The sequence below is a fragment of the Struthio camelus genome, chromosome 4 (genome assembly GCF_040807025.1).
Source record: "Struthio camelus isolate bStrCam1 chromosome 4, bStrCam1.hap1, whole genome shotgun sequence".
Lineage (NCBI taxonomy): Eukaryota > Metazoa > Chordata > Aves > Struthioniformes > Struthionidae > Struthio > Struthio camelus.
Window position 1 is genome coordinate 19,622,907 of NC_090945.1, and position 23,312 is coordinate 19,646,218.

General features: G+C 43.5%; 3 protein-coding genes across 5 annotated transcripts in view; 2 read left to right on the forward strand and 1 right to left on the reverse strand.

Annotated features, from left to right (window-relative positions):
* Positions 1-248: 248 nt before the first annotated feature.
* CCNA2 (cyclin A2) lies at positions 249-8,094 on the forward strand. Its single transcript, XM_068941031.1, has 8 exons — positions 249-404; positions 594-855; positions 964-1,079; positions 1,458-1,681; positions 2,223-2,427; positions 3,611-3,724; positions 4,324-4,457; positions 4,928-8,094. Exons 1-8 carry the CDS (start codon positions 249-251, stop codon positions 4,977-4,979), a joined length of 1,263 nt encoding a protein of 420 aa, XP_068797132.1. The 3' UTR covers positions 4,980-8,094.
* Positions 8,095-8,531: 437 nt separating this feature from the next.
* Positions 8,532-14,201, reverse strand: EXOSC9 (exosome component 9). Its single transcript, XM_068941663.1, has 12 exons — positions 14,053-14,201; positions 13,774-13,868; positions 12,949-13,068; positions 12,733-12,835; positions 12,360-12,497; positions 11,769-11,851; positions 11,303-11,435; positions 10,763-10,851; positions 10,358-10,504; positions 9,760-9,950; positions 9,345-9,423; positions 8,532-8,779 (listed from the first exon to the last, which is right to left on the reverse strand). Exons 1-12 carry the CDS (start codon positions 14,116-14,118, stop codon positions 8,698-8,700), a joined length of 1,326 nt encoding a protein of 441 aa, XP_068797764.1. The 5' UTR covers positions 14,119-14,201; the 3' UTR covers positions 8,532-8,697.
* Positions 13,759-23,312, forward strand: part of ANXA5 (annexin A5) — a 57,414-nt gene continuing 47,860 nt past the window's right edge. Inside the window, exons 1-2 of one of the 3 annotated variants that reach the window (XM_068941666.1) lie at positions 13,759-13,892; positions 14,928-15,021. The gene's annotated coding sequence lies outside the window, so the exon portion shown is untranslated. Of the gene's footprint in view, positions 13,893-14,167; positions 14,592-14,927; positions 15,022-23,312 lie in introns of those variants that run through there. The other 2 variants (XM_068941665.1, XM_068941668.1) reach the window with 2 other exon arrangements.

Genomic DNA, 23,312 nt, shown 5'->3' on the forward strand with positions numbered 1-23,312 from the left:
GCGCGCCTCTCCCCGTTCTCCCTTGGCCCCTGCCGCTGCCCGTAGGCCGCGTGACGCGCCGCCGCCCGCGCGCGCTCCTCATTGGCCGGTTCAATAGTCGCGGGCTACTTGAACGGCGAGAGCGGCGCCGCCGCGCGACACTCGGCCGCCCCGGGAGCCGGCACGCGTCGCGCCCGTGCCCTGCCCTGCCCTCCCCTCCCTCCGCCGGCAGCGGGGCCGCCCGGCCCCGGCCCCGGCCCGGCGGCGCGATGATGTTCGCGGAGCAGGAGAACCAGGAGAACGTCCCGCCCGGCGGTGGCGGCAAAGCAGCGCCGCCGCCGCCGCCCTCCTCCTCCGCCGCCGCCGCCCGCGTGGCGCTGGGGCTGCTGCGGGGCCCCCCGGCGCGGGCCGGGCCCCCGCCGCAGGCAAGTGCGGGGCGGGCGGGGGCGCGCGCGCGGGGCGGCGGCGGGGGCGCGCGGCGGCGGGGGGGCGGGGCGATGCGCGCGGGCCGGGGGCGCCGGCCGTGGCCATCTTGGCGCGGCGGGAGCTGTCAGGGCGGCTGTCAGCGGGGGCCGGGCCGGGCCGGGCGGTGCTGACGGGCCGCCCCCTCGCAGGCGGCGCGGAGCGGTGGTGGCGAGGGCCATGCAGCGGCGGCGGCACCGGGGCGGCCGGGCGGCGGCGGCCAGCCGGCCTTCGCCATCCATGTGGACGAGCCCGACGGGGAGCAGCAGCGGCGGCGGCGACGCGGGGCGGCGGCGGCCGAGAAGGAGGAGGAGGCGGCGGCGGCGGCGGCGCTGGGGCTGCGGGCGGCCGTGAGCGGCCTGGGGGAGCGGCGGCCGTTGGCGCCGCTGGGCAGCAGCCTGGAGCTGAGCTGCGGTGAGTGCCGGGCGCGTCGCGGCGGGGCGGCCGGGCGCTGCCCCGAGGCCGCCGGCGGGCCGCGGCCGCCCGTGCCGCTGCTCACGCGGCCGTTGTGCCCCGCCGCAGATTCGCCCAGCGTTATGGACATCTCGATAACCTCCGACGCGGGAGAGAGGAGCCCCAACGTCAACAACGTGCCGGACTACGTCGGCGATATCCACACGTACCTCAGGGAAATGGAGGTGAGAAGCTGCGAGCTGCCGCGGTTCGAGCAGGGCTAAGGGCGGGAGAAAGCCCGGGCCGAGAAACGTACCGGAGCGCTACTTAACTGCTACGGTGGCCAAAGCAGAAGGCTGCTAGAAAGGGAGAGGGAGAAGATGGGTGCTGTGTCCGCTGCTGCGAACGCAGGACTGCTCTTGCGTCCTGTGACTGTGCTACGCGCTGCGGCCTAAGCGGGAAAGCAAGACTACAGAAAAAGTGCTTGCTGATCCTACGTTTGCCGTTGCTGGCTGCTTCTGCCCTGCTTAAAACCCTTTAACTACGATAAATAGAGTTGAAATGCCTGCTTCCCTGCAAGCACTTAATGCAAACTAAACCTTGTATGTTATCAAAACTTACAGGTGAAATGCAAGCCTAAAATGGGTTACATGAAGAAGCAACCTGATATCACAAACAACATGCGGGCTATTCTTGTGGACTGGCTGGTGGAAGTTGGAGAAGAATACAAATTACAGAATGAAACCCTGCACTTAGCTGTAAATTACATTGATCGGTTTCTTTCTTCAATGTCTGTTCTAAGAGGAAAACTGCAGCTTGTGGGTACTGCAGCTATGTTGCTTGCATCGTAAGTGAAACTGCTTAATTTAAAATTCCACCTGCTGGTCTCATACAGATGGAAATCTTCTCTTGTGGCTATCATGTTTTGTTGTCTGTAGGCAGACTGACTAGGGATGGTTTCACACTAGGTAAGAAGCAGCAGTTATCCCCCTAAGAGCTTGGTAGCCTGTGTCAAACTCTGCAAGCGAGGTTCTAGGCTGTGTTTGTGGATTGGCCTAATGTGAGGATTCGTTATTTCTAGTTGCGGCAGCAAAAGACTTTTCAAACGTATTTGGGGGAAAGAACGTGAAAAGGAAATTTTGCTCGCAACTGTTAGTCTCCTAACACTTTCAGGAACTTCAGTAACTCTTGAGTCCCAAAGTACTTAATGGTAAAATTGCTGAGCGTAGCTCTCCATAACTTCAGAGTCTGCAGATCCAAGACCTAGTGAACTGGATGCAGCAAACTTATTGAGTTACAGTATACAGCTACTTGTCTTTCACTAACTGTTGCTGGTTACTTGGTTCTCTGCTACGCAATTACTTGCTTATAACTGTTCTTTATGGCAGGAAGTTTGAAGAAATCTACCCTCCTGAAGTGGCAGAGTTTGTCTACATCACAGATGACACCTATACCAAGAAGCAAGTTCTAAGGATGGAGCACTTAATTTTGAAGGTTTTGTCATTTGACTTGGCAGCTCCAACGATCAACCAATTCCTTACCCAGTATTTCCTACATGAGCAGACAAGTGCTAAAGTTGAGAGCTTATCAATGGTAAGTAAGAATTAATAGTTGAATCTGCGTAACTGGAAAGTTATCTTATTAAGGCACCTTACAAGCTCTGTTTTCTATTCCCAATAGAAAAGGAAAAATGGTAAAGGATACTTCAGTCCAGGCTTTTCTGTCTCCCAGTCTTTCTTAAATCAGTAACGTGACTCCTGAGGAGACTTCTGGAGAGCGCGCCTGCTGTGCCATGTGCTCCTCCAGTGGTGGGGCTCTGCCATTGGAAACTAACACTTTTGTCTGCTACTTAGTAGTGGAGCTACTCTGGCACCTGACCTGGCTCAAGCATGAATGCTTACTCAAAGCAGGCTGAGATTGATAAATTCAGGGTCTTTTTCCGTGCTGGATGTTTTCCCTGATGCTTTCCCACCTAAAATTAACACTCTCCTCCCCAAAAAGGGACATCGTTTCTTAAGTCTCCATGTTAAAATTTCCTGTGGAAACTGAATAGGGATCAATGCATAAACGTATTGGTCACCGAAAACTAACGTCTTGAATAGCTAGTATCTTGTCTGGGTGGACTTGTCCACTCAGTGGTTCAGTTTGGCTAGAAAGGACACTCACTTGTTTTTTGGGGAACAAGCATCGAGCTTTAAATCCAGAAGCTATTTTTTCGAAGCAAAGCAGAGCAAACATCTCGGGCTTATCTGGATAAAGTTAAGCTTTCTTAAACGCAAAGATGCCAGGTGTGGCAGGTGCCAGAAACGCTAAATGGAAGCAGTTGTCTCGCTAGGCGAAGGTCAGACGTGACTGGACTCTTCCCTCTAGATCTTACTTACCTCTAAAGATAAAAACGTGGTATTGAAACAGTTTGCATGGGAACAGTGTTTGACTATGGCTAGCACAGATGCTGAGAGATGTATTTCTTTGGTATATTCCTCAAGTTTTGTTGCTGTTCAGGGACTCCCAGAATCAGAGGTGTTTTAGTTGGTCAGCATTTTTCATTTTTCCTGTGCCACTGTCTAATGCCTTTGCCTGTGTCCACTTTGCCTTGAACAGAATTTCAATGTTAACTTGAAGGAACAAATCTGTGGGCCAGCTCACTAAGGGCAGTAACTGGGTTTCCCCGACTGATGGCAGGACTGGACGTTTAAATTAGGGTCCCAGTGAAACTGTTTAATGGTGGTCTTCCCTTTGGAAGCAGATGATTCCCTTTCTCTTGTCTTCCTTGCAGTATCTTGGGGAGCTGAGTCTAATTGATGCTGATCCTTATCTGAAATACCTGCCATCAGTTATTGCTGCTGCAGCATTTCATCTAGCAGGCTACACAATCACTGGACAAACTTGGGTATGTAGCACTGAAACTGAGTCTTCAGATCCTTTTATGCATCCCGTTACGCATGTGTTCATATGCAGTTCTGCATCCTCTGGCTGAAGCTGTCCTTTGGGCTTAGGCTGCAGGACTGACAGCCCCTTCTCACCAGGAGCCTGTTAAGTAGGGATTGTTCCCTCTGGCACTTGAAAGAGAAGGGGATGTGGGGTTTGGGGGGGGGGGAACCCTTTTCTGGGAAGGGAGAAGCATCTGCTGATGTGCTCTGTTCTTGTGATTCTCTTAAAAGCTGTTAGCAGCTTCCTTGGGATGAGAAAGTGAGCAGAAAGAAAAGCTAAACAGTGGAGGCAAGGAATACTTCTAGTTTCTGCCTCTAAAGGATGTGATAGTTTTCAGGATTAACGTAAATCTACATGAACTGCTGAAATCTGAGCAGTGAATATTAAACTGCTTGGTGCTTTAGATAACCGTACGCCCCCCAGCCTATGAGGACAACAGCAGAATACACTATTCTCTGGTTTCAACGGGAAGCTAAAAACTCCACAAATGGTATTAGCGCATCAGTGTAAGCTAATGGAAACGTGCTCAAATGTTCCTCTTGCTTTTCTTTTCCTCAGCCTGAATCTCTGTGCAAAGTAACAGGCTATACCCTTGAAAACATTAAGCCTTGTCTCATGGACCTACACAAGACCTACCTCAAAGCAGCACAACACACACAACAGTCAATAAGGGAAAAATACAAAAGCACAAAGTGAGTATATGTAAAGATGTATGATAAATTAATGTTAAGCATGAGTTGTCCTAGCATGTAATTTTGCTAAACTGCAGATTTTAACCTCAGATGAGTTTTAAGTCAGACTAAACTAACCAAATTGGTTATGTAATAAGTGAGACTGTGACAAGACTCTCCCAAGATTTCTGGCATGGTGCTTTGTGGAGCAATACTTCATGTTCACCAACAGGCTAGCGATTGCTACCCAAACCCTAAGCTGAACTGTCCTGTGGAAACTGGAGGAATTTTCTTGAAGTTTCTACAATTGGTAGTCAGGAGACTACCTAATGCTCCTAAAAATTGGTGTCAGCACGGCAGCTGACAAGCTCCAAAACGTTTTGTTGGTCCTGCCTTTAGTGAAACGTGCTTTGCTGCAGTATGTATGCTATTCTTTCCAGCAGAGAGCACTTAAGTGAGATTACATCCTGCATGTTTTCTTCCTCCTCTAGGTACCATGGAGTATCGCTCATTGACCCACCAGAGACACTAAACTTATTGTAATAATCAAGAGACTGATCTTTTTTAAAAGATGTATATTACCTTTGCGAGAAAATGATGTACAGTTTTAAACAGGGTTCAAAAATCTAGATGTGATCATTCAGAATATTAATACAGGTTTTGATGAGCTTAATTATGAAGTTAGTTTTATGTGGTTTTAATGTAAATCTTTTGTACATGCAATCTTGTTAAAATATTTAGCTGGATTTTTTTTATAAAAACGTTCTCTTCAAGCACAGAATTAACCATGCAGACTAAGTGCATGTCTGAAACTGCTTATCTAATTATAGAATAAACAGTAAAAATAGCAGTGCATTAAAGTAGGGCTTTTTCTCTTTCCAAGTGAGAGTGACTTGGACTCCACAACAGTATTTGTAGCATTTTTCTACTGTCTAGTTTAAACTGAGACTTAGCATAGACCCAAAATATGGCTGAACAGCTACAATATTGGAAGAAACTGCATAGCTACGAGGAGAACACCTTGCTGAAGTTAACTTTTGTGAGACTCTTTAGGATGTGTTAAATACTGGAAGCCTGGACTTCTACCTAATATACTGCCAGATCGCTGTCAGGTTAAAGGTTGTTCTACTGCAGGGACTGCATGGCTCAAGCAAGTATATCAGTTCACACTTCTCTCTTCTTGTATGTAGCAAGTGGTCTTGCTGTAGGTATTTTCTGGTCAAAGTGTAAAGCAGATGCTAATTTAAGCCCACAGAGCTCCCACTAATGTATTAGCTGCCCCAAAATCCCATCAGTCTCTACTAAAAAACTCTGGTCACCGGTCTGCTTGCTCAGCACTGTGGTGGTGGGATTAAACTGCAGCGGGGTGAACTGCTGCTGTGTCCTCAAGAGGAAGGAAGGAATGCCTTTTGGCTTGGATGGACTGTGTGCAGAACGGTCCTAACTGCACATCCCTTATCCCTTGAGAAGGGTTTCTCTGCAGTATACAGCCAAAATGTATCCAGCTTGTCTTAATTTCTCTTAATTACTAGAACGGCTGCACAAACAAATTAGCAAATCGGTGTTGGATCAAACGGACACTCACCTCAACCTTCACTATAAATGGAGTGATGTTGTCCTGTACCTACTGCGCTTGCTTTGAACGTAAAGCAGTGAATGAATGGAAGTGGATTTTTAAATGAGCCATTTCCAGGTTGGCTAATAAACAATCTTTACATCTGATGTTAGTGGTGTTGCTGATACCTTAAAACAACTGACAGTTGCTAGTATTAGCATCGTAAATGGGCATTCTTTTCTAAATCCTTGCAAGGACTGCCCTGTGAAACCTGTGCCATTGTAACTTGAAGTTAATTAACAGAGGTGTATGGATAACCAGAGAGACGCAGAGTACCAGTATGAATTCTATATATAACGTGGAGCAGTTGGTGTGGTGTGGGCTATAAGAAGACAAGACATCAAGCCCTCTGTCAAGCTGACAAGCATGCATTTTGGTGAGAAAATTCACATGTCAGCTCAGTAACTAAAAACTTGCTGCTCTGTCTGCATGCCTGCTAAATCCCACCTCACCCCTGCTCAGTCCGTGGTCTGAGCCCTCCACTAACCAACAGTTAACAGAACTCTACTTTTGTCTTAACTTCATAAACCGACACCACTAAACTATGCAGCAGAGAGGCCACCCTTTTTGGCAGATCTGAGCTTTTTTAGGATGCACTTTGACAGAAAGCTTATATGTATTCTAATGTGTAATGAAGAACCATATTTCATTAGTCTTCCTTGTTCTTCCAATAGCCTTCATTAGCTCAATTGCAATAGCTTGCCCCTGAAAAGCTAAAACTTGTTTGATAAAACTACACAGTATCATGTCTGGTGCTTAGTATTGGAAATACTCTAACCTTACGGGGGAGTGAGTTTAAATAGACATTTAAAACATGTGCTCTTTTGCCATAGTTGCAACATCAGTTGGTGACCTCTGATGGTCAAACAAAAACACTGAATGGCCACTATTCTTTGAAGACCTAGAGCACAGTGTTCTTCCTGAGAAACTGGGTCCTACCTTCCCCTTTTTGTGGCAGATAATGGGAACTTTAAAGACCACTAAGAAGTGCAAACATAAGGGGAATAATTTAAAGCTTAAGGAATTACTTTTCCCAGAAAAGAACAAGATACCAGCCCTCAGGTGAAAGACTTCAGTAGTTTACTGTATTTACTGCTTAATGAAATGTCTCCTTGCTCTGTTTTGGATAAAAAGTATTGTTGTTGTTTCTGTAGCACAGAGAATAATGCTCCCTTGCTCCCTAAGCTTTACTTTCAGCATATGGTATCTGGTATGACTGCCTGCACAGCCTAAAAAAATGCTTCAGCAATGGGTTGGCATCTCGGCCTGGTGTGATGCTATTCCTCCTGCCACACTGACAGCTCTTCTTGCTGCAGTAACATCCTTTTCTATCTTTTCAGTTTCTAAAGCTTGCAGGGGGAATTTCTAGCTCTCGCGACAGAGCTTTGAACAAAGAAGCCCAGGCTGCACTGTACTACCCTTTTGTCTATCCAGTGTAATTATTTCTCACAATTCTTTCAAAAGGAAAACTAAGGGATGTAGGGTATGCACTATTATGTGTGAAAATAACAGGCTCCCTAAAGAACAGTTGCAAGGAACACCGTTCTGTCTTACTGAACAAGTTGGAAGAAACCGACTCTTCGCTCATTCCTGTGCTTGGAACAGCCATTTCCAATCAGAAGAACTGACACTAAGAAAATGCACTGGTTTAAGCTCCTGGAGGAACAGCATTTGTTTGTCCCTTTCTGAAAGAGCACAACTTGATTCAAGTTGATAATTAACAAGGCGGTTTTTTTTCCCCTCCCTAAGTTCTAAAACAGATTTGGGGATGTAATTATCTGTGCCAGCAACTTCTTTCCTGTTTATATTTCATGAAATTCTGAGGTCCCATGTAAAATAGTCCTACTTTGCTCTTGTACATATGTGTGTGTTTCGGATTTGACTCAGTTTTCAAACAAAGCAGCTCGGACACTGTGGAAGCCTCTTCTTTCCTTCTGCTTTGTTTTGCCTGATTTTAAATTCAGAGCATAATTCTTTGACTATGGCGCAAGAAGCGTTCCTGTTTGTTGCATGTAATATTTAATTAAACTTTTTAAAAAACGAGATTGCTGAACTGTAAGTCACTCTTATATTCCAGATTTGCAGCCTCTTGTCCTGGCCAGAAGCTGTGTGCGATTTTGTTAAGTAGTTGCATTTCTGTTGATTTTTATACAAAGCAATTTTAGAGAAGGTAAGATATGGAGTGATATGGGAAAGAGGTCTTAGCCAAAGTACATCACTTCCTGCTTTGACCTTTCTTTCAAGGTGTGATACAGCTACATTAGTCAAAAAAATCTTTTCCTGACATTAAGCTTAAGCCACACTTCCTTTTACCAACTGAACTCTGACTATACATAGCTTACAATAACTAAAACTGTTGATTTATGCTCATTTAAGAAAGAAAGAGTTGCTGGGACTGCTCCCTTAAGAACATTATCTATCCTACGTGTTCAACTCAAGTTAAATAACTTGAGGCAGTTTAGCAGGATACTACCAGAGAATTTAATTTATATGCAGACTTTATTTAAAGATGTGTACAAATATGTAAAATGTACATGGAAGCAGACCCAAATTTAGGGAGGGAGGGAAGAAAATTATCTACAAAAATGTCAGTAACAACAGACAAATTATGTATTATACAGTGTTTCTGAAGGACAGGTGATAGCTTTAATGAACAGCTCTCTTCTTTTTTCTCTTTTTGTTAAATGTTTTCTTACTTGTATTTTCTTGTTTCAAGTTGGTCTGTGTTCTGTGATCAAACAACATTTTAACAAGGTAACATATTAAGCAATTTAATTTTAAAAGAAGGTAGGTTAATTCTCTGTAACAGGGCAATAGTCATCCACGATGCTGAGCACAGAGCTCGCTCTTAGTTTCCAGTGAATGTTTAAACACAGTAACTAGAGTTTCAATGGCTAATGAAGAGATACAGCAATAAAGGTAACCGCCGAAAGATTAAAATTTAAGATAAGTGTAACAGGCAGTCTCTGCAGCATCTCCTAAGCAGCAGCTGCTTCAAATCCACTTTTATGCTCTTATTCCCTTTGGTATGATTAAGATTAGTGAAACACGTATAAGCCCCTCAAACAGCTGCAGATCAGCCGGGACTACTGACATCAGAGAGGAGCAAACTAGTATAGATTTAAACTTCTTGGACTATGCTGACTCTGCCATGCCCTTGATCACTGGAATCCTTGTCTTGGCCTCACCAAAATTCTCAGTGCATGCTAGAGAGCAGTGTTTTCAACACCTGATGCTTTCAGAGACTACTCCTTACCTACTCCTTCCCCCTGTTATTTTCACATTATGGTTACCTTGTTTTCTTTGGTGCTTCCTGTGGTTCCAGGATGACAACTTCTTCCTCTTCACTGTCAGACAATACAATAGGTTCATCTTAAAAAAAACAAAACAAAAAAAAACAAAACAAAAAAACAGTTTTGTACAAACTTCTGTAACTACACCATTTCTAAAGAAATATTTAAAGTAGAAAGACTGAGGCTCACTCCTGTTAGGGCATTATTTGGAGCAATAGCTCTTAGTATATCAACAGAAAAATTTCTTTTGAAGAAAACAGAAGTGTCCAGGTGAAATCTAAGTAGCAAGTGAGTGTCTGTCTCAAGTAGAAAGTGGCTATGCTAGTTTCCCTTTCTTGCTAAGGCGATCTTTCACATTTTAGTTCTAGATAGTTAACAAAGTGATGTTATATCTAATAACAAGATAAACACTCACCTTTCTCAGTTTCGTTCATAATACTTGTATCCTCCATTTCCATTTTCTGACATTCAAAAGCAGTAGCATCACTTTCGCCTTCCTCTTCTACTGTTTCTTCCCTCTCGGAATCTTCAAGGTCTCCCCAGGCGTTCTCTATTCCTTCCCCGATTTGGGCTGTCCCAGGGGTGTGTAGTATTGGTTTGGTAAAACTTTCAAGTAGGTAAGAAAAATCCCAATTATCTGGTAATGTTTGTATTCTTAATGCAAAATAGTTGGATTTTAAGCTGTCTTTTCTCCTCAGGCCTGACATGGGAGGTAGGAGAGAATACTTCCTCCCTGGGGAGACTTAACAGTTTCGTTTGATTTTCTCACACGGATTTGTTATATAATAGCCAGTCACCTCCGACCACGGTTTTGCAGTTTATGTTATGAATTAAATTATCTAAAGGCAGTTAGTTACTACCAAAACCAGAACGATGGTGATGTTTTATTTGAAGGCTGTGAGGCTATAGCTAAGCTGTGAGGAATTTTGGCTATGCGTTTAGCTTCTAGTAGTGCTAAAGTGGCAGTGGAGGGGAAGCCTGTTTTTTCCTCTGAATGACAATAAAAAAGATACACTTCTGAAGGAGGGTCAGCTTTAGTGATGATGTCTTCTGCTTGTTCTTCCACATTGTTAGTATCAACAGCAGCTCTTTCCATTTTGAAAGCAGTGATCTTTTGATTGGGTATAGACTCCGCAAAGCCGAACTTCCCACCTTCTTTCCTAGTAATTCAATGACAAATGTTATTTCAGGATGCTTGTTTCTCATTTATAAATGCTCTCTCTTTTCAAGCTCAGCTATATATACACTTACACTTGTTTAAAACAGCTACAAGTAAAAAACATTATATATATATATATATATATACACACACACACATATATATACACATATATTTCGCTAGTCATACTAAAGGTTAGCATTAATTTTTAGCATGTTTCTTAAGAATGTTGTTTTCCCCTCTTTCCCAAAACGCTCACCTAACTTTCTGGTCATTCTCCAATGCCTTTTGAATTAGTTCTGTTATTTCTGCAACTTTAACAGCTGTTATTTTACTGCATCTCAGAACCTGTTTGAAATATATATAACAGCAGTTTATAATTGTGAAAATAAGACATTTTAATCAAAAACCTGTAATACACTGGAGTCACAAACACTTAAAATACAATATGGCATCTTAGGATGAGGGTCTGGATACACTGTAAGCTGATGGTAATACAAGGGCCTCTAGCTATAGCAGTCTAGGTTCCTTTATAGCCTCCATCAGCCAAATCACAGCAGGGGAGGTGGAGGGGGGGAAGCATATCTGACCAAGCAACGTTGCACTTGGCTACATCTCTTCCCCAGCACCACTCAGAGCTGCATGCTTTTCCACTAGGGACTAAAACCATACCTTTTCCAATGAAATCACGGATAATTGTTTTCCTAGATTCAAAATGTTAAGGACTTTTCAGTATCAACATGACAGTATAGGAAGTCGCTTACATTTGAGAGAAAGACTGGCTGAGGCAAAGATTTACCTGCTCTTTTAATAGCATAATCCCACCACTGGACTGGATGGTACAAATTTCACGATGTTTATTCATGGCAATTACAAGGAGGCCATCCATTACACGTTCTTCTCTTTCACTTGGATCCACCAATAAATAGGTCCTAAAATCAAGTTTTCGAATATAATGCAATACTAAAAGTTTAAGGCAAGCGAGTTACTATTCTCAAGAAAATCTAACCGGAGAATAGGTTTAAATGGAAATAATTATGATTATACCTCCCCACCTTCAACCCAAGAAAGTTTTCTACGTTGTCTGTGAAAGGTAGTGGTTACTTAAGCTTGTGCAGTACACCCAAGTATCTCAGTGACACCTCATTTCAGATAAAGTGTTTTAAGAAATCAGCCTATCAATACAAACATTGTTAAGACTCTTCTACATTTATTGTAGAATTGACAATAGGCTGCTTCTGTCAAAGACTTAACAAAAAGCTTACCCTTCTTGGAAGAAGGCAAAACTGACACAAATAGGCATGTGATGGATACTCAAAGGGACAGGATCACGCTCCTCAGGTGTGTACTTTAAAAAGAGTTGGCCAGAAGACAATTATTTACAAAACACGTATTTGATTTCAAAAGGATGTACTGTTCACACAAGATATTTAAAGGAATAAAAAGCAAAAAAAAAAAAAAAAAAGGCACATGAACTTTTAGTCATCTAAATATTAACAAAAATCTTTCTAACTATTCTTGTGTAATCCTTTCTGTTTATTACCTACACAGGTAAATGGAGCGCATTCTTCATTCTCATATTTGATCCAGTTGAAATACTGCTCATCAGTTAACACATTCTGTAAAATACTTATATTTTACAATTAATGTTCCCACAAAGCTGAAGTTGATAAAATTCAGTATTCAGCAGGCTCACTCACTATCCTCTCACATGTTCTGCAGCAATACATTTATCCTAAAGCAGTATGTATCTTGGAGTTCATCTATTTACATAAACATTTATTTTTGCTCTCTCAGACAGAGAGGAACAACTAACTGTGATCCCACAGCACTTACTATGGGCTGATATAACTTACCACAGTTACTTCCTCTCCTTGTACAGATACATCTGGTCTGCGAAAATGACACAAAGCTACAATTCCTGCTATGCTAGCAGCATCAATAATGTTCCCGTCATGATTTAACAGATGCAGGTCCACACGAATTTGCCAAACCTAAGAAAAAGTATACATAATAACTCAGTAATTTGTAACATGATTCCACAGAAGCTGTCATTTTTCAAAATGCTTTCAGCTTTTGAATCGTTAAAGGAAGCAAGGGATAGTCTTCAGTTCTTGGCTTAAGAAGTTAGGATGAAAAATCTTGGTAAACAAGGCAGTGACCACCTTAAAAGCAGACCATACGCATCCTCTAGTATAAAACCACCTGGAAATCGGTAGCTCTCCATACCTTTTCACCAGCAATAACGCAGAGAGATTCTGTATCTATACACTTGGAGTTTCTCAAGCATCGTTCTATTAGTCTGTTCAGTTTCACCAGTAATTCAGATTGCCTGTTAAAATAAAATCATCCCAGATCGTGTATGATTGCACTGCATATTTATATGTATCAAAACAGTGGCTCTTACGTTGCCCTGTTTTTAGTCTTTTTAAGAAAGCTACATACCTGCCAGGCTCAAAGGCAGGTGCAGCCATTGGTGAGAGCTCAAGGTTGAAGAAAAGTACGCCTTCTGCAGCCCGATTTGGCTTGGGGGGAACAAGTTCACATGAGACTTGTCCAAGAACCCTGCAGAGGGAAATAAACCCCCAGGCCATAGAATTTAGTAGGAAAAAAAACCCTACCACTAGAAACAAAATATATTCACTGAAGAAATGTGCATTTGGGCTTTTATTTTGCAGTACTGTCTTCTCCCAGTTTCTACCCTGTCATACATGTTTAAATGCTAGTCTCTAATTGAAAGGACTGAACGCAGACATTAAAACATTGTCCCAAACTTTAGGATTAAACCAGAATCAAACACATGAGAATTAAGAACTAAAAGTTTATTTAAGTGCATATGCTCCACTTTTCCCCATACATACAAGGGACATCTGATTTGTGGAAGACTGCAAAATGTATGAGGTCACTGAATAACAGTATGCAAAATTAAACAGTATCTATAATTGCTAAGTTTTTCTTAACCTACCAGCAACACGGAAATCCCATCCTTTCCCTCTCCTTTCCACTCCAAATTATCACATACGCTCTTACTCCTGAACTGCTACCGCTTTTAGGCTTCGGCCCTTAAAACCCCTTTATGGCGATTTCAGTGGGCTTCCAAACGCCTCTCATCCAATGCTGAGCGTTTCATCTGCTTCTGCCGGTTGGGAAAGTGTAACGTTTTAAAGTGAGAGCGCCAGCAGCGCCTGAGCCATCTTCACCGGGCAGCGAAGGCAAGCTCGGGCGGCTCGTTCCCGGCCGGACGAGTCCCCCCCCCTCCCCCCCGCCTACCTGGTCTTCCCCAGCTCCACGATGCAGCAGCCGTAGTCGGCGCCGAAGGAGATGCGCACGTTGCGGTAGTCATAGCTCTGCCGCCCGTCCAGGCGCTGCCAGAGAGAAACGCACACAAGGTTACGGCGCCATCCCCGGCGGGCGGGCGGGCGGGCAGGCGGGGGCAGAGGGCCAGGGGCCCGCCGCGGGCGGCGAGAGCCGGGCAGGCCGCCGCCGCCGCCACGGGCAGAGCAGGGAGGGAAGGAGAAGGAAGAGGAGGGAGGAAGGCCGGTGCGGCACCTTGCGCTCCTGGACAGCACGCAGCAAGAAGCGCCGCTCACAGTTGGACAACGGCGTCTCCCTCATGGCGGCCGGTGCGGGCCGCGCGCCGCTGCGTCATCACGGGGCGGCCGGTGGGCGCCGGGGCGCACGCGCGGCGGCGGCTGCGCGAGCCGCCCGCGGGGCGGGAAGCGCCGTAACGGCTCTAACGGCTCTCGCGGCTGAGGCGAAGCGCCCCTCGCACGAGGCTCTGCCGCCGGGCGGCGCCGGGAAAAGGCTCCAAGAGGGGAATTAGTCTTTACAGCCTCCTGCAAACACTCCTTCTAAGAGAAACCTGTTTATCTCCGTGGGCCAAGCCTGCTAATAAAGGTGGTTGATACGGTGACTGATCTCAGTATCATGTTCTGCACCTGTAAACTTGCCCTCTGGAGAATTTGCACATTAAGTTGATCTCTGTTGATCTGCGTTTTGATTGGTGTCACTAATGCTACTTTAAATCAGTGGAGGAGACTTTCTGATGCTTCCATAAGTCTTTGCTATGTTTTTAAGCTTTAACTCTGGTAAGAACCGAGATACAGAGACCTTTGCTAGTGAAATTTGTGTCGGAATGACCTGAAACGGTCATAAGGTAGTGAAACGTGTCGCAACGTAAATACATACAAAGTAGTGTTTGGTAGCTGAGAAAGTAAGTTTTAGCCATAGTTTGGCGATCTGCTCCCACAAGGGGTGACCCAGGTGGCCTCGGAAGGTGTTATTGTGGTGTCTATGAGTCTCGATGCATTTTTTAGTGACTAAAGGAATAAAGGCTATGGGGATGTGTGCAAAAGGCTCTGTTGTCTGGGAACTCATATGGAATTAAAAAAATCCATCTCTCATATTTTCATTGGTTAATACAGATGCAGTGCCCAGTCTTCAAGACAGGCAGAATACTAAAGAGAGGCCAAAGAAGAGCAGCCTGTAGAAAGCAGCTAAGCTGGCAGCGGTAGCAAGGTGAGTAGGACTGTAGACAAAAGTACAACAAAACTTTGAATTCATTTCCTGTTGTTCTGAAGCTTCTCCTGTAAGTGAAAACTCAAGGCCTTTACAAGTGGTTTTTACTTTTGGTTTGAGTTGAAATGAGAAAATCTGTTACTCGCACATATTCTCGCGTAGGAATGTTGAAATATCTTCATGATACTATATTTTTAAAGCTCGTTAACACACTTAACAAGTATTAAGAAGAGTTTAGTGCAAACTAACAAGTGAGTTGCATTCAGAAACTTGCGGTTTATGCCAAATGAGGACAAGCACTGTAAGACTACCTGCGCTGGTTTTATATTTTCAAGATATAATAAATGCTTATCATCAACGATATTTATTCTAAAAGAATACCAACAAGAGATTGTAATGGCCCTCTTGTTGTAGAGACAAAGATAAGCCAATAGTTTTCCTAAATGATACTACATGTTAAGCAACAATAAGGTGCAAAATGGTTTAATACTTGCATGCTTTAGTCTAGTCACAGATATATTAACATTTGGAGCAAGGTTTTCTCTCATCCACTGTCATCATGGTTGTTTTATTTTTCCCTTGGACTTTGAGGTGCAGATTTTACTTGGGTAGAGATTCTGATGGTTTTGCTTTTTTTCATTCTTTGTTTAAATTCAGTGATGGCATTCATTAGTGAAGACTTGGGGTTAAATTCTGGCCATTTTGAAATCACTGAGGAAAAACACTTCCACTGGGACCAAGCTCGCTCCTTATTAGCAGACTCAGCCCTTAGTTCTGCAGTGCTGTGGCTGATGCGACTTTTTACATGAAATGTAGAACTTGGGTACTAATCACTTGCCGTCACTTAAGATTTGATAAGAATGAAATTATTTTCTAAGAATTAATAGCAGAATAATTTTTGGTGAAACGTGTAAGTTGAATAACAAAAGTGGCAAGCTTCTGAGAGAGGTGGGATGTAGAGGTAGGCTTTGTATTTTGAATGGCTTTCTAGTTTAAACTATTTTTGCCAAGCATGCTAATACAAATCCTTTCCTAGAACACTGATGCATTTCTTTTGTCGCCTCGTGATCTGTATGTTGCATTCGTAGAAACTCAGTACAAATTTCAGACGCTTAGTTGCACTGAGGAGATTTTCTTTTCTGGCATATTCAAGTAAACCTGAGGTAAACACATAAATGACCTTCTCTGAATGTTTTTTCTTACATCTTTTATGTGCTATCATTTTGTATTTGTCAGTATACTTACTAGGAGTCCGTTCTCATCCACATAGTAAGTCATAGTATTTGCTGGAAGCCGGATTGTGGAATATTTGTCATTTTATAATTTAAAAAGAGATTAGAATCTTTTTACATCCCAGTGAATAGAATGTGTTTGGCGGTGCTTTTGAGTTACGTCTCTAACAAATAGGGTAATCGGAACAATGTTGTGTTACTCTTTTCTCGCTCTCTCTGTGTTTTTTAGTGTAGGAGTCTAATGGTAGCATTCCACAATATCATTATGATCACAAATGTGATCTTCCATTTGGCTAATCTTGGTTACAGGAAGTGAGAGGAAGGTGACTGGGCTCACCATCTTCAAAGAGAACTCTGGAGAACATGTTCCATTTGTAACATGTTCCATTTACTGTATTATTGGGAATTTACCTACAGTCATTGTAAATTCTCTCCGTAGTAGATTGGGTTAGCTCTGCCATTACTTATCTTACCAAACCTCAAGAAATCAGAGATTAGCTTGTCTGAAAAAAATCATTCAGCCTTGTGAGAATAATTTCTTTCCAGGAGTGGGATACGTGCATTACATTCAGTAAGGGGGATATATGAATATGCAACCAGTTCAGGTTATAGGGTTCCATGTTATGACACTTGAGACTGAACTGAAGTGATCTGAGGGTGTACATTCACTTTCAAACAAGGTAATTTGATGTTTTCCCCTACATTGGCACGACAGGTTTTTTTCCACAGAATTACTGAGGTTGAAAGGGACCTCTGGAGACTGTCTAGAGTCCAACCTGCCTTTTTCAAGCAGGGTTGGCTAGAGCAGGTTACCCAGGGCTGTGCCCAGTTGGGTTTTGAATATCTCCGAGGATGAAGACTGTGCAACTTCTCTGGGCAACCTGTTCCAGCGCTTGGCCGCTCTCACGTTAATTTTTTTTTTCTTATATTTAAATAGAATTTCCTACAATTCCATTTGTCCCCATTGCCTCTTGTCATGTCACTGGATACCACAGAAGAGTCTGGCTCTGTCCCCCCATCAGGTATTTATACACATTGATAAGATCCCCCTGAGCCTTCTAGAGGCTAAACAGTCCTAGCTCTCTCAGCCTCTCCTCATATGTCAGATGCTCCAGGGCCTTAATCATCTTTGTGGCCCTTCACTGGACTCACTGCAGTTTGTCCCTGTGTCTCTTGTACTGGGGAGCCCAGCACTGGCCCCAGCAGTCCAGGTATGTCTCACCAGGACTGAGTAGAGGGGAAGGATCACTTCCCTCAACCTACTGGCAACGGTCTGCCTAATGCAGCCCTAGCAGCTGTTGGCCTCCTTTGCTACAAGGACCCGTTGCTGCCTCACGTTCACCCTGTTGTCCGCCAGGACCCCCAGGTCTTTCTCTGCAGAGTTGCTTTCCGGCTGGTCGGCCCCCAGCCTGTACTGGTGCAGGGGTTTATTCCTCCCCAGGTGCAGGAGTGGGCATTTCCCTTTGCTGAACTTGATGAGGTTCCTCTCTGCCCATTGGTCTCAGGGGCCTGAGGTTCCTGGAGTCAAATCTTACCAGTAAAGAACAAGGTGAAAAAGGCATTAAGTACCTCAGTCTTTTCCATGTCATTTGCCACAAGGTCCCCACCGCATTCGGCAGCAGGCCCATGTCTTCCCTGGTTTTCCTTTTGCTGCTGAAGTCCTTGTGGAAGCTCATCTTGTTGCCCTTCACATCCCTTGCCAGATTCAATTCCAGATGGTTTTGACTTTCCTTACCCACCCCTGCACACTCGGACAGTGTTTCTGTATGCCTCCTAGGCCACCTGTCCCTGCTTCCACCTCTTGTAAGCTTACTTTTTATATTTGGATTTTGTCAGGGAATCCTTGTTCATGCACGTGCCGGGTCCTTGAGGACACTACCAGGCCCTGCTGGCCCTGCCCAGGACCCCATTTCGGCTCAGTCCCTGCCCCAGCAATGCCATAGCGGTGCTGGCCTCCAGCACTGTCACCGCCCTGCCCCTGCCTGGCCATGGCCCCCTTGATCTGGACCCTGACCTGCAGGCTGACAGCCTGGCCTGGCCTCTGCCCAGCCCTGTCACCACAGCTCGGCCTGGCCGTTGCTGGACCTGATCCTGACCCTGACCTGCGGTTTAACTTCCCAGCTTGCCCTTGGCCCTGCCTCCTCACCATGAACTTGCTGGATGATCTGGACTTGTGGTTGAAGCTGGCCACAATCTCTAGGTCTGCCCTGCTCCCTTGCTTGGGTGCTGTGGGGCCCTGACTGGCAAGGCCATACCCTGCCGGCCGTGTTACTGTGCTTGGCTTCCTACTCCCTGACACCATGCAGGCCTCCTGCTGCCCTTGCTTGAGTTCCTCCTCATCAGGGTGAACCGTTCTTGAGTTTGGAGCAGGTGACCCTTGAAAATCAGCCAGCCCACCTGGATCCCCATTGTCTCCAGGACCGTCTTTCATGGGATTCTCCCAAGCAGGTCAATGCAGAGGCGAAAGTCTGCTCTCCTGAAGTCCAGGGTTGGGATCCTGCTATTTTTCCTGCTCCCTCCTTGCAGGATCCTGAACTCCTCCATCTCACAGACACTGAAGGCAAGGCTGCAAATCCCTGACCAGTTCTTCCTTGTCTGTAAGAGAGGTCCAGCAGAATGTCTCTTGTTGGCTTCCTCGATCACCTGAGACAGGAATTTATCACTGATGCTCTCCAGAAACCTCCTGGATTGCTTGTGCCTGCTCTGTTGCCCTTTCAGCAGATATTGGGGTGGTTAAAGACCCTCTTGAGAGAATTATGCTTTTAGTTTAATCCTACAAAGTAGTTGTGCTTTGTTTAAAGTAGGTGTCTTACGCTACAGAATCCGAACCCTTTGTGTACACAGATGTATTCATGTTAGTGGTGGGAGTGGTATTGAATATTTTTGTCTAGCTTGCACAATTGAAGTAGCTGAGTAGAAATGAGCTAGATTATTTTCTTGATGCTATAAATGCATATTTTGGTTCTAAATTCAAATTAAAGGGCCATCCAATAAATCCATGAAAACAGTGAGGTTGCATAGGTTTCACTAGAGCCCTGATCTGGCACACAGCCACTTTATTAGTGGTGATGATATGCAAGAAGGAGAGATCCCAATTTGAATTACAGAATCTTGATTCAGTTTAGAAAGCTAATAGCTTACAAGCAGGAGAAAAATCTTTCTGTAGTGCATTTCATATGAAAGGTAGTAGGACATGGTGACTGTGAAACCTTACTGTGCCATTTTGTCAGCTTACACTGAAATGCAAGGCACACTGAAAACCCTACCATCTTTTTTTGACCAGAAAAAAACAAGCTTTTATTAAAGAGCCGGTGCTATGGACCATACAGGCTAAAGGCATAAAGGCTAAAAACATAAGACTTAAGATTTCAACGAGGGAAGTCTTTCTCAGAAGTCATATCTTACCTGATTAAAATGCTTTGTGCTAAGCACCCCTTCATCTCATTCTGCACCCTGCCATCTGTAACACTCTTGCGTTCCACTTCTCTGTATTCTGCAAGCTTGAATTGGTCAATGGACGTTGACATAAGCACTTCTCTTCACTGTATAGTTTCCACCTTGACTGCACTAGCCCACATTAAATCCAACTTATATTACTAACTGTTTCTTTCCACCTTTTCCTCTGACTTTCTTTTTTGGGAGGAAAAAGTACAACTCACTAGGTGAGTGTAATGCTGGCAGTTACTATCATCAGTAAATTAGTTTTCTTAAAAAGTGAGTTAGACCATCTCTCTTTTTAGAAGAAGTGAACTCTGAAGACCAAATGTTTTCACTCTCTTGATTCACAGGAAGTTCAAGATAATCATTTCTTATTTACATTGGTGTAAATGAGTGTAGGCTCAGAACCTGAATGCTTATTATCTACTCAACTTGAAATCAACAGTATTTGAGCTTCAGGTGGGGAAAATTGGACCCTTAGTATTTGTATCCAGTTCCATCACTGTGGGCAAGCAATTGAATTTAAGCCTTTTTCAGCTTATTCTGATTCTCATAGCTTCTACAGAAAAGGTGATCAGGTTGAATTTCCTGACTTAAACAGAACGTTCTGTGCCTATGTAATATAACAGTTCAGATATTGAACAGAAAAGGACTTGAACAGCTTACCTTTCACTGTCTGCGTTATTTATTCAGCATTTTGCTTATCTTGGCAATGATAAACTAATCCATTTTACCTAGTTCTTATTCACTAGCACCATTTTGTTATACTTTAATTGCAGGCTTTGCAGAGAACGTTAATACTTAAATTCACAATGATATGCTTCCAAAAAAAAAAGTTTCCTAACCATTGAGAAAGAGAATTGAGCTCTGGAAATTAGATGTATAGCTCAATAAATCATTCACATAGGTTAAAATGCACTCTTTTTGCAAGCTATACGGGCAGTAGAATTTTTACTCTAAATGGTTGCTCAGCAGAGCAGTCAAAAACCAGTTTTGAAACATGGCAGTCATTTTCATTTTGAAACAGCAATTTTTCATTAAACTTTATCTACTAAAAGCAAACTTGGGAGACTTCTGTGAAAAAAATCTCAAATGGTTATTGTTTCTAGAACCTCTGTAGCAAGTGTTACTTTCCACCTATTACAAAAATATCGACATGGACATATGCTGACATTTGTGTTAGGGGCTACAGCAGGAAAAATTCCTGGCCCAGCTCTCACGGTTAACTGTTGTGTGCCTTGGCTGGCTAGGCCAGGGCCAAGTGCCATTTGGTGCCCTCGTTGACAAAGCTGAGCAACTGAGCATTTGGGCTGTCGAGGAGTTACAGTCCAGTTGCTTAGCAATGCACAGCAATAACTTGTTTGTAAAAGAAGTTTTTATAATGGTTTTGGTAAAATAGTATTTTTAAAGGAGTCACATCTGTGACCCCCACTTCTGCTAGGTTTTCCTACACTAATACATGTTCTGTCAGCAACTTTTCCAGAAGTTAGTTCCAATTACCTTTATTGCTGAAGCTAAATTCCTGCTTCGGAAGCTGTTTTTGTTCAAGATCAGTAAAATAAACAGAGAGTTTGGTGATGGACTTCAGGAGAAGCTGGATGGGAATCCCAGGGGATCAGCGTTAGAAAGCCCGAAGGAACTAAGTTGTATATAGGGGATGGAAATGAGTTATTTCCTGTAATTCGTGCCATATTCTTTGCACAAAGTCTACTTTGTAGATACTGTGCCTGCACATGTGCTAGGAAGGGTAAAGAATTTCATGCACAAATTAAGGACGCATAAAATCACATATCACTGGAAATTTGAAGCAGGATACATGGGAAAATAAGGTTAATACAATAGGGTAATGAAATAGAAGTTGAGCTAATACACGATTACTGTGATGCTTCTGTACAGTAAAAGGCAGAGTTGTAATTGTAACCAAGTAATAGAAATATACTGGGTATCTGAGACGAGAGAGAAAGAGAATGAGTGTATTACACTGCCCAGTAAGTGAATAAATCACAGGCACTTAGGCTAACACAGGAATTCTCCAAAAGAGGAGCCTAATGATCTATTGTGCCCACATAGAAGGGTTCCTTCATTTGAGATCAATGTTCTGCAGGCTGAAATGCTTGAATTGGATTATCTTACTGAACTGAGCTGTGAGAGAAAATCATATTTGATGACTGGAGAAAAAACCAAACTGCCTCAGAATCTTGGGATCTTGACTCTCAGCCTCCAGCAACCACATTTTATGGCTTAATAAAAACAAATAAAAAACTGTTCTACCCTTTTCACACTAAGTTTAACTATAATGTGCCCCACGCTGCCTAGCTGCTAGTCCCACTCTCCACTGTCTCCAGTATACACACATTTACACATGTATGCGCAACATGATGTATTCAATATTTTAGCATATAAATTTGGGGAGAAAGGCTCTACATAAATGCAAAAATATTCTTAATAGCTTGGTTGTACAAGAGCCTCTGAGGCTTTGAAACAAATACAGTCCTGCTTGACGGAGTGGGGGTGGGTGGGTAATCACTGTGAGCAACGCAGCCTGCGGAAACAAAACTTGAGCAGTACAGGCTGCTTAACAGCTTGATGCAGTGAGGTGCTGAACACGCTGGCCTCGATCCAGAAAAACACTGAAACAAGCTCTTTATTTGAAGCACAGCTGTAAGGAGATTTGTCCCTTACTGATTAGAAGGAAGATGCCACAGCTTGTGTGACTAAAATTTAGGAAGGTAATTTCCTAATTTATACACTAAAGTAATTTTATTCCATAGAATGAACTCTCAACTGTCAGCAAACCGTCCAAATATCAGCTTAAAACAAATTGGTAGTAAGCTCTGGTCCATCTGCTCTCTGGATGTTCATTTTATTATTTTTCATAAGCTGGATTTCTGAGTACACCCAGAATATTCTTACTGTTTCCACCCATTCTATAGCCTTCATGTAAGCTCTTCTTTTTTATTATTTTTATGAAAGACGTTTATTTTGACAAGAAAGAGTCCTGTCAGAGGTTCTGGTCCTGTTGGCTGTTCTGCATTCAGCGCTTCTCAATCCTCTGGGAAATCAGTAAAGTCTTTGCTGGGCGGGATTCTAGACAGGCAACAAAGTTGCAGAAAAGAAATTCACTCTCTTCTGCCTCTGCTGCTATTTTGCTGTGGAAGCTACTGAAAGAGCTACTGAAATGGCCAAAATGTTATCCTGTTATCATGTAATTGCACTTAATTAATCTGTAGCTTAGAGTCTCAGCACAATAGGTAACCATAAAGAGGTTAGCTTTCTATAAATTGTGCAAATTCTCTTTCTCTCTCTTAGCCACAGAGGTATGCACTTCAGTATGCCATTCTCAGTAAACAGCATACCTGCTTTTTATTGATTCAAGTGCACAGTTGACAACACTTCCTGAGTTAAAAGTATCCCATTAAGCTAAAACTGTTAAAGCTAGTGTCAAATGCTCTAAACCTACAAAAGCAATGTCTGGATTAAGATTGTAGTGTTGTTTAAGATATTCAAACCTATTAGAAGCATCTTCAAGTTCAAAAGAGTGTGACACTTGTGTATACCTAACCAGGATTTGACTCTCCTTGCTGAATGTTTCAGCATTTTAAAAAATAAAAAAGGTTCATG